This window comes from Aptenodytes patagonicus, chromosome Z (assembly GCF_965638725.1).
Source record: "Aptenodytes patagonicus chromosome Z, bAptPat1.pri.cur, whole genome shotgun sequence".
Lineage (NCBI taxonomy): Eukaryota > Metazoa > Chordata > Aves > Sphenisciformes > Spheniscidae > Aptenodytes > Aptenodytes patagonicus.
The window spans coordinates 14,596,354-14,610,664 of record NC_134982.1 but is presented as its reverse complement, the minus strand read 5'-3'; the positions used below and the strand labels follow the sequence as shown (position 1 = coordinate 14,610,664).

At 38.5% G+C, this 14,311-nt stretch overlaps 1 protein-coding gene across 1 annotated transcript in view; it reads right to left on the bottom strand.

The window, feature by feature from the left end:
* Positions 1 to 4,673: 4,673 nt before the first annotated feature.
* SLC1A3 (solute carrier family 1 member 3) overlaps positions 4,674 to 14,311 on the bottom strand; it is a 69,921-nt gene continuing 60,283 nt past the window's right edge. The window contains exons 7-10 of the mRNA XM_076361603.1: positions 12,817 to 13,050; positions 10,038 to 10,232; positions 8,482 to 8,616; positions 4,674 to 7,242 (exon numbers count right to left, since the gene is read on the bottom strand). Of these exons, the coding sequence (XP_076217718.1) occupies positions 7,038 to 7,242; positions 8,482 to 8,616; positions 10,038 to 10,232; positions 12,817 to 13,050 (769 nt within the window). The 3' untranslated portion in view covers positions 4,674 to 7,037. The remainder of the gene's footprint in view (positions 7,243 to 8,481; positions 8,617 to 10,037; positions 10,233 to 12,816; positions 13,051 to 14,311) is intronic.

Here is a 14,311-nt window from a genome sequence, read left to right as displayed (position 1 = left end):
TAATAATTTGGAGCTCTTTTTCTTTGCTTTCTGGTCCTTTATGTCACATCATGTTTTTAGACAGCGATGAGGGCTGGAAATGTATTTTAAGACAGTGTAAGCAAAATTCTTCTAATTCTGAGTCTAGGAGTTTGCAATGCAATACTTAGTACTACAAGAGTTGGCAGCACTTTTTGTTTGCAAAGGAAAAGCTCAGGCCCTGGCCAGATGCTACATTCATGCAAGCAGAGAGCAGCCACATAGCTGGTGGGTGTGGCCCTGGAAGATCTCACCTGACTCATCTGAATTCTGAAGTAGTTCAGAGATTTTGAGGCAAATCATCAGCCCACCAGGAGGAAACACAAGGAAGAAAAGTGCAGTGCTCATTGTTTGTTTGCGCTTTGAGGGGCTCTGTAACTTGTTGGCCAGCTAGAGCAGTTAAGTCAGGGAAATGGCCTGGGCCAGACTTTGTCTTAGGCGAAAGGAAACTTAAAAAATTTTGTATGTTCTTCTCTTCATCAGATATACCAAATGCTCTTTGGCCACAGCTGACAGCCTGGATGATACTTTTTCAGTTAGGTGTTAATCAAGGGTTTCTGTAGAAAGACTAATGTTTGGCCTGACTCTCAAGTCCCTTCGAAATGCATTATGTCAATGTACTGTCTATATGCGTCAATAGGGGCAAGGTTTGGCAGGTATAGATTCCAAGTGGAAATCTAGCATTTTCATAGCACCTTGGGGGACATCAGATTACTAAGAGTAAGCCCCTTCAAAGAGAAACAATTGAGACTGGAAGAGAGATTAATAACTGCGTGAAACTCCACTGTGTTAGCAATTAGTGTTAGCAAATTAGCCCATACACCACCATTCCCCCAATACCTAAAAGAATGTTTCAGGAACTGTGGCATGTATTTTCCCCAAGACACCTTCATCTTGCCTGAGAGATGCTCAGATAAAGCACAGACAAATGAGTACACACACGAAAGAATCAATATAAGAATGAAGGTGTTCACAGCTGCACGTTTTTAAGGCTGTGCTGAACAGATGACAAGATGAATGAGTATATTCTTTATGTGAATAAATTGGATAATAATAACAACAACATTCTGCAGCTGAAGCAAACGTTAAATGTTGTGCTCAATGGTTCATCAGAGGATTTAATTTCTTTAATTGGAGGGAAAATGGTACTTGTAAAAAACATTTGCCACACGATGGCAGCATAATCCAATGAGACAAAGTTTGGCTGTGTTTGCTGGGAAACACTTTGCAGTTTTTAGGAGGCTGATTGTTACAGAGCCACAGTACATCTGAAAATGAAGCTTTGGCAGCATCTGAATAGCTCTTTTGCACTGTGGAGGCTAAGTGGCACAGTGGGTTAGTACCGTAGTCTTTTTCTTCTGCAGACTCAGCCTTACATCCTGGCTTAGCCTGTAAATGAAAGCAAGTTGGGTGGCCTCATCCCAGTCCCCATTTGTGCATATCACAAAACCACCAGGCAATTTGGCCTGGCCAGGAGCTGCTGCCTGGGAGAGGAGTGGGATTTGAATAGGAGAGGAACTACAGGTCACGAGCAAGGTGAACTGGCAGATCTGTGAAGGGAGGTTTGTGTAGCACCTGCTCAGACTGAATGAGAGTCACCATCTATCATCAGTATGAATCTTATTCTGAATACATTTGCACCGTAGTTTATTCCCTGTTAGTGAAATCCAAGTCAGATCTTTATTTTATCCTTCTCCCTATTGCTATTCATGGGAGCTTTGCCAGTGAAAGGAGCCAGCAAGCACTACAGGATGTGGCCTGTTTTTATGTACAATTACGATGAACAAATTCATTTAAGTTTTGTTTTGAAGAGAAAGTAGTATAAATTCTTAAATACACCTTGAGTATCTACAGCACAGGAGATAAAAGTACAAAGGTACTATGCACTAGGGGCAAATCCTCAGGGTTTGGATGGTGCACGAGACATGACCCAGGTGTTTGTGTCAGCTCCATTGTACAGGCTTTCCACAATCTTGATTGCTCTGGAAACAACCCTAGTTCTAGGGCAACGCTATTGTCCCCATTGTATTGGTTGGGAACCAAAACACAGAAAGGCTGAGTCGCATCTAGGTTTATGAAGGAGACCAAAAATACTATTGAGACCTGAATCTGGGTTTATGAAGACCTGCTGCAGTGGAGTTCTTGGAGGATAAGCTGTAAAAATGAAGAGTAAAGCCAAGAGAGGAAGTGGGATAGATGGAGAGAGGAATATGGTACTGCAGAAAATGGGAAACTGTTTGAGGCATTGAAAAAAAACATGATGCAGGAAATGAACACAAGTTTAGGAGCAAGAGTAATAGTAACAATATTGGAAAAATATCAGGAAGTAGTTGGTTTTTTATCATTTTTATCAAATATCAGGAGTTCTAAGAGGCTCTTAAAAAGCCAGTAGTACAGTGAAGAAAAAATCTAAGCAATCAGGAAAAGCAGAAAAATGTGCAATGTCTGGAGAAAGGAAGTTGTAAAGAGCAAAGAAAAAGCATTAATATAAAAATATACTGCTGAAAAATGCAGTTTTGAGGCAAGTACTTGTGAAGCTGTGCCAAATTCTGTAAATACAATTGGCTTTAAAGTGAGGAGATATTATAGAAAAGTTGAAATATTTCATTTTGACATTTTCCTAGCAAAGTGGTTCAATGTTTTATTTGTGAGTTACAGTTCATTTTACAGCTGAGTTTGTTTTAATTTAAAATAGAGTAAAAGCGATCCAGAAGTGAGATAGGATGTTTCAAGAAGTGGAGAATGAAACATTTCATTATACCTGAAAGAGACTGTTCTTTTTTTTAAGCAATAAAAAAATTGTTCATGATGCCCTGGAAGAATTATTCTCCCCAGTTTTTCAGTTCTCTCACTGAAGTGAAAAATCAATTATTTGTGCAGCCCTAGTTGTGTAATGAGGCATGTTGAAGAAAAACTTTGGTTAGAGATGGAAGTGCTTCTATACTAAAATTTTGGAATTTTAGATCCTTCTGGGTATCTTAGAGACATCTGAGGAGCCAGGTGAGGGAAGAAGGGAAAGGAGAGGGCTCATCATGCAGGATTATATAATCTGACTACAGCTCTCTTTGTTATCAGAAGGAATCTTGCCACCTCACTGATGTTGCAGGTCTGGGTTTTCAGTTTGGCATGGAGGTGTAGAACTCTTTCTCCATCTTCCAGGAGCCTTTCTCCATCTTACTCCATGCTTCCAGGGTAAGCCAATCTCTTTAAAAAAATGACACAGAAATCCAGACAGGGAGCGATCTATCAGTTCATCTCAGATTTTTTATCCTGTTCTGGGAAATGGTTGATCACACTAGAAGCAAGTTGATCACACACTGTTGATCACAAGTAGCACAACTAGCACACTGTTGATCACACTAGAAGCAAGATACACTCTTCTGTACCATTTCCATTGTAACTTTATTAAACCAAGCACTTGTTACAGGGTTAGTTGAAAAAAAAAAAAGCCCTGAATTTCGTATCAGTTGTGCCTGCGTTGGAACACAAATGTCACTTGTACAAATTCAGTCCTTCAAAAAGGAAGACAGAATTACTTTCCTGTGCCAGTAGTTGATTTTCCACATGCATGATCACTTTGCTTTATACTGGCCACACACTGTTACAGAGACATAAATTCTCGCCTGAGAATGGCATGGCTGTTTGGTACGCCAATTTCCAAATGAAAACACTGCTGAAAAATTATGGAATACCAGAGATCTTTGTTCTGCATGGGGGCACGGAAGAGTAAGCAAGGCCACTGTGCCAGTAATATCTCCAAGTGATACACTAACCCTCTTTCTTTAGCTCTTCCCATCATGATAGTAATTCTAGAAACACAGAGATACTTACCTAGATTGAGTGAATGAATGTGTAGATAACTAGAAAAAAATTGGGAAAAGTTATGCTCATGCACTTTAGAACACCGTGTCCTCTCTGAATTTTTTTTTACAAAACTGGTTGCATTGTATGTTGTTTTCACTCAAAAAAACACAGACAAATTCATAGACGTCATTGTCCAGTGGTTTGTTGGTGTATGTTCGGGAAGGCAGGACTTCTCCCTGCTGCCTCCATCTGCTCCGACCAACACAACTTTCTGGATGCAAGTGATTCAGCTTCTGTCTTTTATACCTTCCTAGTCTTTCTGACAAGACATTCACTTCCATTAGATGATAACTGCCAGCTGAAGTTGTTGCCAAATGAACCCTGATACCATCACAAACCACTTCTGTGAGAAAAACAGTGGATTGCCTAGGATGGCTGTAATGTTACCATGCTGTAATACCCCAGTCAATGAGGGTTTTGGACCATCTAATTTTACATCTAAACTGGCAGCTTTGCAGTAGCTGAATCAATGAAAATGTAAATACTTATTTTTTTAGTATTTTGCAGATATCAATACAAATGTATATACTTGAATTTGAATGAACTTAAGTAGGATGAACATTGGTTCTTTTAATTTTTAATGTTCCTCCTTCCCCCTTTTACTTATTTATTTTTGATCATGCAACTGTAAGCAGGTGTTTGAAGTGAGGAAGCCCTGCTATATCAAAGCCCTGCTGTATAAAATGGCCTGGAATTCCTGAAATCCTATATTATGAGTTTGTTAGCTCTGAGTTTGTGTGAAGCTTCTATTACAGAGCCTTTGAAAGAAATTCTACATCACAAAAAAACAGTAATGTAAAACTATTTTTATTGAAAATACATCTACAAAGTAATGTTTCTCAATCCACTCTGGGTGCATACCAATGCAGAACCAAGGAGGGATGGGGAAGGGAATCTTTCTATAATACCTGATTTCCATAAGAAACAAAGTTAGTATAAAAGAAGATCACATTCTTTGTGACACAATGCATTTTTCTCAGCTGATGTCATAGAAAGACAGCCATTTACATTGTCTTTGCAATGTATTTCCAAACAAAATCTTAACAAAAAATTAAATTGTTATGCCATAAATTCTACAGTTAATGTTTATACACACATTCTGAATACAGTATCTATATAAAAATATCTCTAATTACATACCAGCAAATGCCTGTCTGTATCCTAGATTTGCATTCTCTTAGCAAAAAAAACCCAAACCCCCGTACTTGTTTTCTTTCAGTCAGAGGTTCATTTAGAGCTTTGTTGGTTTGACTGCTCAATACTCTGTATTAAACTCTGCTCACTTCATTCACTGGAGTTCCTGCTTGTATTGTCTGGGTTACTCAACTGGAGAAGATGGGCAGGAGTTTTCAGTCATAAAAAACCCAGTCTTGCCTGGGAAAGTATTTGCCTTCAACCAGCATGCTGACATTATCACTACAGTTACTTGTACACCATATTTATGTTCTTTTAGTGACAGAAGCAACATATTGAATGTCTTCTGAGTAGCAACTGGGATACTGCAAGGGAATCCTTCATTTCCATCATCAGAATTTTTGGTAGGGGAAGGGAGAAAGAAGACAACTGAACTTTTTAATAAAAAAGATCACTCAACACTATTGTGCCTGACGATTAATATTTTTTCATTCACCCAACTGTAACTGCATTATAAAACTTTCCAGTTTAACCTCTATAATAATACAAGGCAAAAAGGAAAAAATACATAATTTATATTTCTAGAAAAGGGCTTCATCAGGGAATAATCTTGAAATGAACAAAAAAAGCCACAGGATTACAAGTGCATTGTCTCCCTTTTTTCATTCTTTCCTTATCTATTCCCTGAAAGAAACCTACAATATTGCGCTTTAAAATCCTTTCTAATTAAATTTTCAACATTTACTATTGTATTTACTATTTTGCAATTTATATATTTTTCCTAGTAAAAAATAAAAAAGCACCCATTAGTTTTATTTTCTAAAGGGTTATTTTTTCTTTTTGAGATGCTACTGATAAACAAACAAGGATTTTGAAATTTCACATTGAGATAGGGAGCCTTCTTCTCCAGATGGAAAAACTTAAATCCAGCTAACAGCTCTATAACTTATCAGTGGGATGACCAAGCATTTGGGAGGTTTCCAATCAGAAAACCTCCTGTTGGTCTCAGGGATTCAGATTTAGAATCCAGTCCCTTTAGGATCTGAGCATCTCACCCTTCTGCACCTTCTGCAGAAGGCTGGCACTGCCTTCTATTCTTGTTATTGCTTATTAAGTAGATAATTGGCGTACCCAGAGCATGCTGTGTTTTTTTTCCAAACAGAGATGACGACACATTTTCTGTCCCAGCCTAGGGCCTTGCTCCTACAAACACTTGCACACATAGATTGTTCAACTGGGTTGTTGAAATTAAGGGGGCAAATCCAGATTGGAGGTACGTACATACATACATAAAAGTCTGCAAGTCAGTGGGAGCTGACTAGGCTAAGTTTTTGTCAAGATCAGCTGAGGCTAATGCAGAAAACTGTCTAGCTAAAATAACTTTCTCAGAAGTATTTCAACTCAGCTGATAAAAGTGCTGATTTGGGGTATTTTTTTCTTTATTTGTATATCTTCTCCCTTTTTATCCTTTCAATTAATGTCCTTCTTTTTATTGTCCTGCTAGTATTTGAACAACAATATAACTCTAGGGAAAAAATCAGATAAAAAAGCAAAAATCCTGTTAATTTACATAGCTGGATGCAGTTATCAAGTTAGAAGTATTGATTGTGTGTTTATAGATGTTAGGAATTTTGCAACAGGTATTTAAAAAAATAAAACCATTTTCAAGCTCTGTTATCTATTTTTACTTTCCAGTTCATTTTAAAAAAAAAAAGTTCACAGGACTGAATAACATATACACTGATTTTTGTTTTTATTTAATTGACAATCTCTCTTTTTTTATCCTCAGTTAGCACATGTCTAGCAGGACCGGTGTTGTTGCCTGTTAATTTTTTTTAAGTGGGAAGCCAACATATACCATGATCACTGCTAATTTGGAATATATTTTCATTAATTCTTTCCAGTGCTAGCATAAAGGGAGAAAACAAGGAATAAGTGAACTTGGTGAATTCAAGATATAAATGGCTGGAAAAAGTGTGTGTTTTCACCACTTGTAGTGTTGGTCTCATGCTTTCTTTACCCTACATCTTGGTTTCACTATCTAATGGTTTCTCACTCTCATTTTCTTGTGAGATCAGTTGGTATGGTTTCTTCATTTCATTCTCCTCTATCACAGAATTACCCATTTCAGCATCCCTGTTCTTCAGCTCATGCCGTGATAAATGTTCAACAATTCCTGCTCCGATGGAGTCTCCCAAGACATTGGTAGTGGTACGGAGACGATCCCTAAGGAGAAATAGTAAGTTAGCCTTGATTTCACCACTTGTTCAGGGAAGCATTCAGACTAGCTGTTAAAATGGACTTTAAAGAGCTACTAGAAGATTCAGCTATTTTATGTATATTCATTTATCTGAACAGTTAATGCCATGATTTCTTCAACAGAAATTAACAAATATACTAGGATTTGGAGTCACAAAATGTGTTAATACTCTTGGCAACTTCACAGCAAGCAACAGCCGTGTGATGAGGACGACAAAGGGAGCGTATGGCAGGTGCTTCTCGGAGGCATTTCTATACTCTGGTGGTTTGGGTTTATATCCTCTGAACATGTAAGCCAATGAGAATCTACTTTGTTAGGGTCAGTAGTTTAGGGTGGAATTCTGCTGAAATAATTCAAATTAAACTACAACAATTCAGCCCTCTTAGAGGGCTATGCCCAGATGTAGGAGGCAGCTTGATGAGGAACGACTGGCACTGTTAATTCAATAAGCGTCCACCTACATAAGGCAGTGGGCATGTGGTTAGATAATCATTTGAAGACTTTATGTTCTGATAACAACACAAGCAACTTCTTGCAGGGATCACTTGAGAAGACTGAAGGGTAAAAGCCTCTGCAAACTGTAACTAATAGGGGTTAGATGAAATAGAGGTCAGAGGAAACCTTCTGCCTTTGATTTAGTTCCTGGAGCTAAGGGATTTCCCCATATACCTACAGGTGTCAGTTAGTCTTCTACAGACAGAGGAATGGAAAAACTGAGGGGCAATATATTGTGGTGGCTGGATAAGAGAGTTAACACAACTGTTTTTCATTTCTGTGTCCATGGGGTAGACATGAACCTTTCCTAGATTAGTCAGCAGGGCTGCAATGAACTGGGTCGGGTCTGAACCAGCTCTGAGCCTGATTGATGGAAAGGTTTTCGTTGCCATCCTACAAAAAATAGAAGACTAAAGCAATTCTTTGCTAATTTAATTACAGTGTGTCTGAAAGTTTTCTTAGTACCCTAAGGATCCTGGTTTCTAAGTAACCCTTTTGCATGCAAGAGGAACTATTAGGTAACACTCCTCACCATCTGCTCTAAGAAAATATATTAATTGCAAGAAATTGTGATTCTTTTTAACACTTCTTTCCAACTGCCTTCTACAGCAAAAGAAGTACACCACTGATTGCAGTATTGCCAGAATGTCCCTGGCTGTTGCACTTCTAAATATGGTCTAAGCCCTTAGTGACTCCATAAAAATACTTACAAGAACCAGTCCACTGCAATGATAAGAGTGATATCATCTGTAGGCAAACCTACTGATGTAAGCACAATGACCATGGTGACCAGTCCAGCTTGAGGAATGCCTGCAGCGCCAATACTGGCAGCTGTAGCTGTGATGCTGTGCAAAGAGATGGCAAGAGCAATTAATTGACTTCCATAATAAACTCTGCTTATCATCTGGCAGACATTAAAACCAGATATAAAGCAAGAAGGCATTTGCTCAGTAGTAAATAAAAAGATGAGCCCAGTCCCTTACCTGAATACTGCATAGCTGCAGGGGAGTGCGGATCTTAATCCAAAATGTTTACACTAAACCTTTATCCAGAAACCTCGAAACATGATTTTGTTAAGTGGCAAATCCCTTATTAGATGGTAAGGGCCAGACAAAAACATTATAGCTACATGCCCCCACCCATTGAACAAACTCACTCCGCAAGCTCAAACATGTTAAAAGAAAAGCTGAAGAGGTAATTTTGTCCTGGCAGATCTAATGCAAGAACTTTTATTCTCTGTCAGTCTCGCTATAACTTCATGCCAGGTGAAGTATCTATCCTCCAGCAGTTGGCATTCTGCCATCAGAAAACAGAAAGCTGCCAGAAACCTTGAATCATACAGTCTAGTAACTTGATAGAAATATGCTTGTTCACACCTGGTTTAGGAAGAATTTGTTTTGTCAGGTGATTTGGCAGGGAGCAGCTCTCGTACTAATGAATGTGGAACTATTGCCTCGAGTGTGAAGGCAGAGTTTTGCCTTCTGTTGATGAATATTGAATTAAGCTGGTGGGTTTTATGGAGAGAAGCACTTCTGCTTGAAAATCTTTTACATCGCCAGTTCACCATATCTGAATTTTCAGTGTTCCTGAGTGATAAATACGTGTCTCTCTGTCCTACAGTGTCCCTCTTTCCTCTTGCTGACATTTCTTTCTTCTGCACATGTAGCCATCACCCTTTTCTCTTAAGCTGTTTGAGTAACATAATGAAATTAATGCAGATCAGTTATTACTTAGTGGGTTGTTCTGTTTCAAACATGAAGGCTTGTGTGCTGGAAAACATACCTATCTTCTCCACCTCTATCAGCTGGTGTAATAAAAGGTATTACTGCTCCTTACACAGCTTGCTCTACTTGTATCCTGAGACCATCAGGACTAGGAAAACACTACCTCTCCTAGCATTAGCACTGTGACACTTTTATGCTACTGCTTTGTACATGCATTATAAACAACCTGGTACTAATTGTAAGTCTATAGCTCCCAACAGCCACATGAATTCTTAAGAAAGAAAATTTAAAAGTGTTCTTGTTGGCTCTACTAAGTGCAGTGATAGGTATATCATGTTACAGTTTTTTAAAGGTTTACCTAATGGAGAATATGTGCTGAATCTGTGCAGAAGATGTAAATCATTACAGTTAGTCAGCTACTTTAGCAGTTCTTGTTTTTAGCTCTAGATGCTTTTGTTTAATCCCACATACAACAGCAAGAAGGAGTCATCACAAAGGTGCTTTTAGCTTTTATTAGACGTAGGTAATAATGGCTTCTGTACCTGATTGTGATAATCTGCCCAAAGTTCAGATCAAAGTTGTTAACCTGTGCAATGAAAATTGCAGCCAAAGCCTCATATAAAGCAGTTCCATCCATATTAATTGTAGCACCAACTGGGAGTACAAATCTTGTAACTCGTTTGTCCACTCCATTTATTTCTTCTAGACACTTAAATGTAACAGGTAGTGTTGCAGAACTGAAACAAAAAAAAAAGAAGGTAATATATAAATTCTACAGAGAGGGAATGAAGAGAATGTCATGCATTATGATGACAAGAGAGATTGTTCTGTCTTCATTTTTATGTGATCTACCAGAATATTTTTTTAAAAAATGTGAAGGCTGAATTTAAACACTTCTAATGATGGAAGTTCTCCTAATGCTCTTTGAAAGTTTTTCCAATGGTTAATTACTGTCACTGTCTATGTAGTCCCTAGTCTGAATGTGTCTACCTTCAGTATTTTGTCACGATTCCTGCTTCTCATTTTTTATGTCATGGAGTTATGATTGAATCATCCCTAAGCATTTTTTTCCTGAAGTTTTACAAATTGAGCTATTCAAGCCTTCAGTAAACAGCATGTTTTCTCTTATTTATTTGCTGGCTCCCCTGGTAAGGGCATTTTGATGGATGATTACATTACTTTACCACTTGTGGGTTAACACCAGTAGGCAGCTAAGCACCACACAGCCACTCGCTTACTCACCCCCACACCCTGAGTGGGGCAGGCAAAGAGGAAAGGAACAGTAAAAACAAGAAAACGCAGGGGTTGAGATAAGAAAAAAAGTTTAATAAGTGAAGGATAAGTGGAAGAAGAGGGGAAAAAAACAAAACAAAACAAGTGATGCAAAGGCAATCACTCACCACCTCCCACAGGTAGACCAATGACCAGCCAGTTCCTGAGTAAAAGATGGCTAGCCTCCCTGAAATCCCCTCTTTTCCCTTTTTATTGCTGAGCATGATGTTATACGGCATGCAATATCTCTTTGGTTAGTTCAGGTCATGTGCCTGGTTGTGTGCCCTCCCAACCTATTCCTCACCCCTCAATCTACTCACTGCGGGGGCAAAGTGAGGAACAGAGAAGGCCTTGACACTGTGCAAATACTGTTCAGCAATAGCTAGAACATCACTGTGTGATCAGTGTTGTTTTGGTCACAAATCTAAAACACGGCACCATACGAGCTGCTATGAAGAAAGTTAACTCTGTCCAGCCAGGCCCCATAGACTTCTTAATCTTGTTCCCCTGCTGTTACATCCAAATATGATATAAATGATAATTTCATTTAAAGACCAACCCAACTGAACATTTTGGCTTCATATGCTACAGGAGTGCCCATTCAGCCCACACGATGCCAAGTTCCTTTTCAGAGACACTGCCTCAGAAGGAGGGATAAGGTGGCCATTTTATAATAGCTGCCTGGGCAATTTGTTCTTAAAGATGTATCTCTACATCTGATCGCACCAAAGTAAAGAGGTTTTTCAAGACCCAGCAATTCAGATTACTCTATCTCAGTGACCTCTTCATTGCTGACTACTTAACAGACTTTCATGTCTTTGAAAACTTTACCAATATTGATAAAATGAAATACTGATAAAATGTAAAGAAGGGCTGTGGAAGATTGTGCTAGAAAATCTCTGATGACAGTCAACTTACAGCTGAATTTTAAACAGTTTTTAAATCCACTCGCAGTGTAGTATGCTCTCTTGCATCAATCTAGGTTCTCACTCAGAATCTTGAGCAGTGCCAAGTGGAATGTCTTACAGAAGCTGGAACATATCCTCTTAACACTATTACTGTTACCCACCAAAGTTATAGTTTAATTTTATTTTCTCTTAAACTGTGTTGGCTGGCATTAATTTTATTATCTTCTTTTAAAAATCGTTATTAATCGAATTCCCTTTTAGGCATTCAACAAATTTGCAAGGATTGACATCCAAATGTCAAATGTGAAATTAGTAATTGTCCCTCTCTACCCATTAATGTACTGTCATAATTTTTTTAAGTCTTCCAGAGCTTTTTCAGTTATACAAAACTTAATCAGATTCTACATTAATGGTCACAATAGCTTCTCATCAAGATCTTCAAGATAATCCCAAACACCAGGGACTTGAATTTGGTAATACAGAATGTCTGACTTAAAACATCTGTCTTTAGGAGACACTTTTAAAATCTATTAAAATGAAACATGTTTTATGAAAGGTCATATGTTATAGAAATGTATATTTGATTACAGTAATGTTTCCTTTCATCATAGATGCAAACAGTTTTTTTATTGATATGATGTACCTGTGACTTCATCAACAAAGAGCAAAAGTGACATTTCTGTTGCAGGTTGTATATCCATTACTGGCTATCAGGATTTGGAGCACAGAACGTCAGCTGCCGATAAGGGCTCTCAAGGTCTCTCAGAATCCCCTCTGAACTTTCCTGTTTGCTGCTCCATTTTGCCATGCACATCCTTTGCCAGCTGCATTCTTTAAGAGGAGGCCATTACAAACTACTTAAAAATCTCAAACACCAAGGCTAATCAGAGTCACAAGGGTTCTGGCCATACAGTCTGCATCACCAAACAGGCTCATTACATCTCTGTTCAGGGATTCTTATAGAAAATAGAGTTCAAGTCAATATGATGATAATAATTATCTCTATTGGAGAGCAGCGAAACTGAAATAAAGTGCCCAAGCGAATACTTGAATACAGAGTTAACCAATTACATCAGGCAAAATTATTTCTCAAACCAGTAATATTATAAAAACAATATGGCCTTAAAATATTGTATTATACCTGGAAGATGTTCCCAAAGCTGTGACTAATGCCTGGATTAAGCCTCCAATAAATACCCAAGGGTTCTTACGAGTGATCAGGAAGTAGAGAAGAGGTAGGACAATGACCGCATGAATTAGCAAACCGATGATAACTGTAACAGTATACATGGCAAGCTGACCACCGATCACACCCATATCTTCCATCTCAACAATTTTTCCAGCAATCAAGAAGAGGATTCCAAGTGGAGCATACCTGCAAATAAGAAATCAAATCAGTATTGTAGTGAACAAAGTAGAAATTCACTCCCCCATCCATACCATTTGTTTTTATATACACGGATGAATGTAGGATTTCACTGTTAGGATGACTGCAATCATTCAGAAGCAGTTCAAGAGTTTAACTCTTTAACTTAGAATCATAGAATCATAGAATCATTGAGGTTGGAAAAGACCTCTAAGATCATCGAGTCCAACCGTCAACCCAACACCACCAGGCCCACTAAACCATGTCCCTAAGCGCCTCATCTACACGTCTTTTAAATACCTCCAGGGATGGGGACTCCACCACTTCCCTGGGCAGCCTTGCTTGAACTTGTAACAGTTCAACCTGGATTAAACCACAGCAGTGAATGTTTATGATAGGTTCCATTGGATTCAGGATCTGGTAAGGGTTTCAAGATGTATCGCATGCCTTTCAGACACGTAGGGAGATAAGCTCGCTTTGGAATTCAAGTGTCATTTAAAAGCTAGTTTAGCCAATTCTGTTATAATTCTCTCTGTATGAACAAAGGCTCAGCTGACATAGCTGTAGACTCTGCCAAGTGCCTAGTTCTATTATCTTGCCAGTGCTGTTTACCATGTTGCTGGGGAAGGAACCCACACAGAAGGCTGATAACTTCCGATGATTCCAAGCTGCTTCTGGCTGTGCCCCATTTTATCCAGTGGGGCACTGGATAAATACGTTAGCATGAAGCCATCTGTATGACAGAGGTTAGATGCATTGTGGCCAGCAACAAAGGTGGTATGATCTGCTTTTTCCTATCGATAAGCACAGCTACAGATGAAGAAAGAGCTAGTGCTGAGCGTAAAACTCTAACATAATTCTGCTGCAGCTGGACTTTTGGTATAGCCTTATTTCTCTAAATGTCCACTTGTCTTTTCAGACTAAGTTAACACAGAACAAAATTTATCCAGCATATCTCAATTGCACTTTAAGCCATCAAATCCATGTAGGAATTTCTCAGAAGTAACAATTCTCATCCATTGCTTTATCGTCTTAAGCGTTCTTGTAAAGAAGGAGAAAAGATTTTTTGCTTTGTATAGATGTTTCCTGGCAGAATAGAATTTTAGTTACTGGAAAAATATTTTTAGTTTTGTATCTAGTACTGCAACATAATGTGTGTGTGCTCTTGGGTAGGCTTTTGGAGTTGATTTGTTTGTTTGTTTGTTTGTTTGTTTTCTGTAGTAAAGAAGGCAGCAAGACATAATTTTTTCTCATAATTAACCTTGTACCT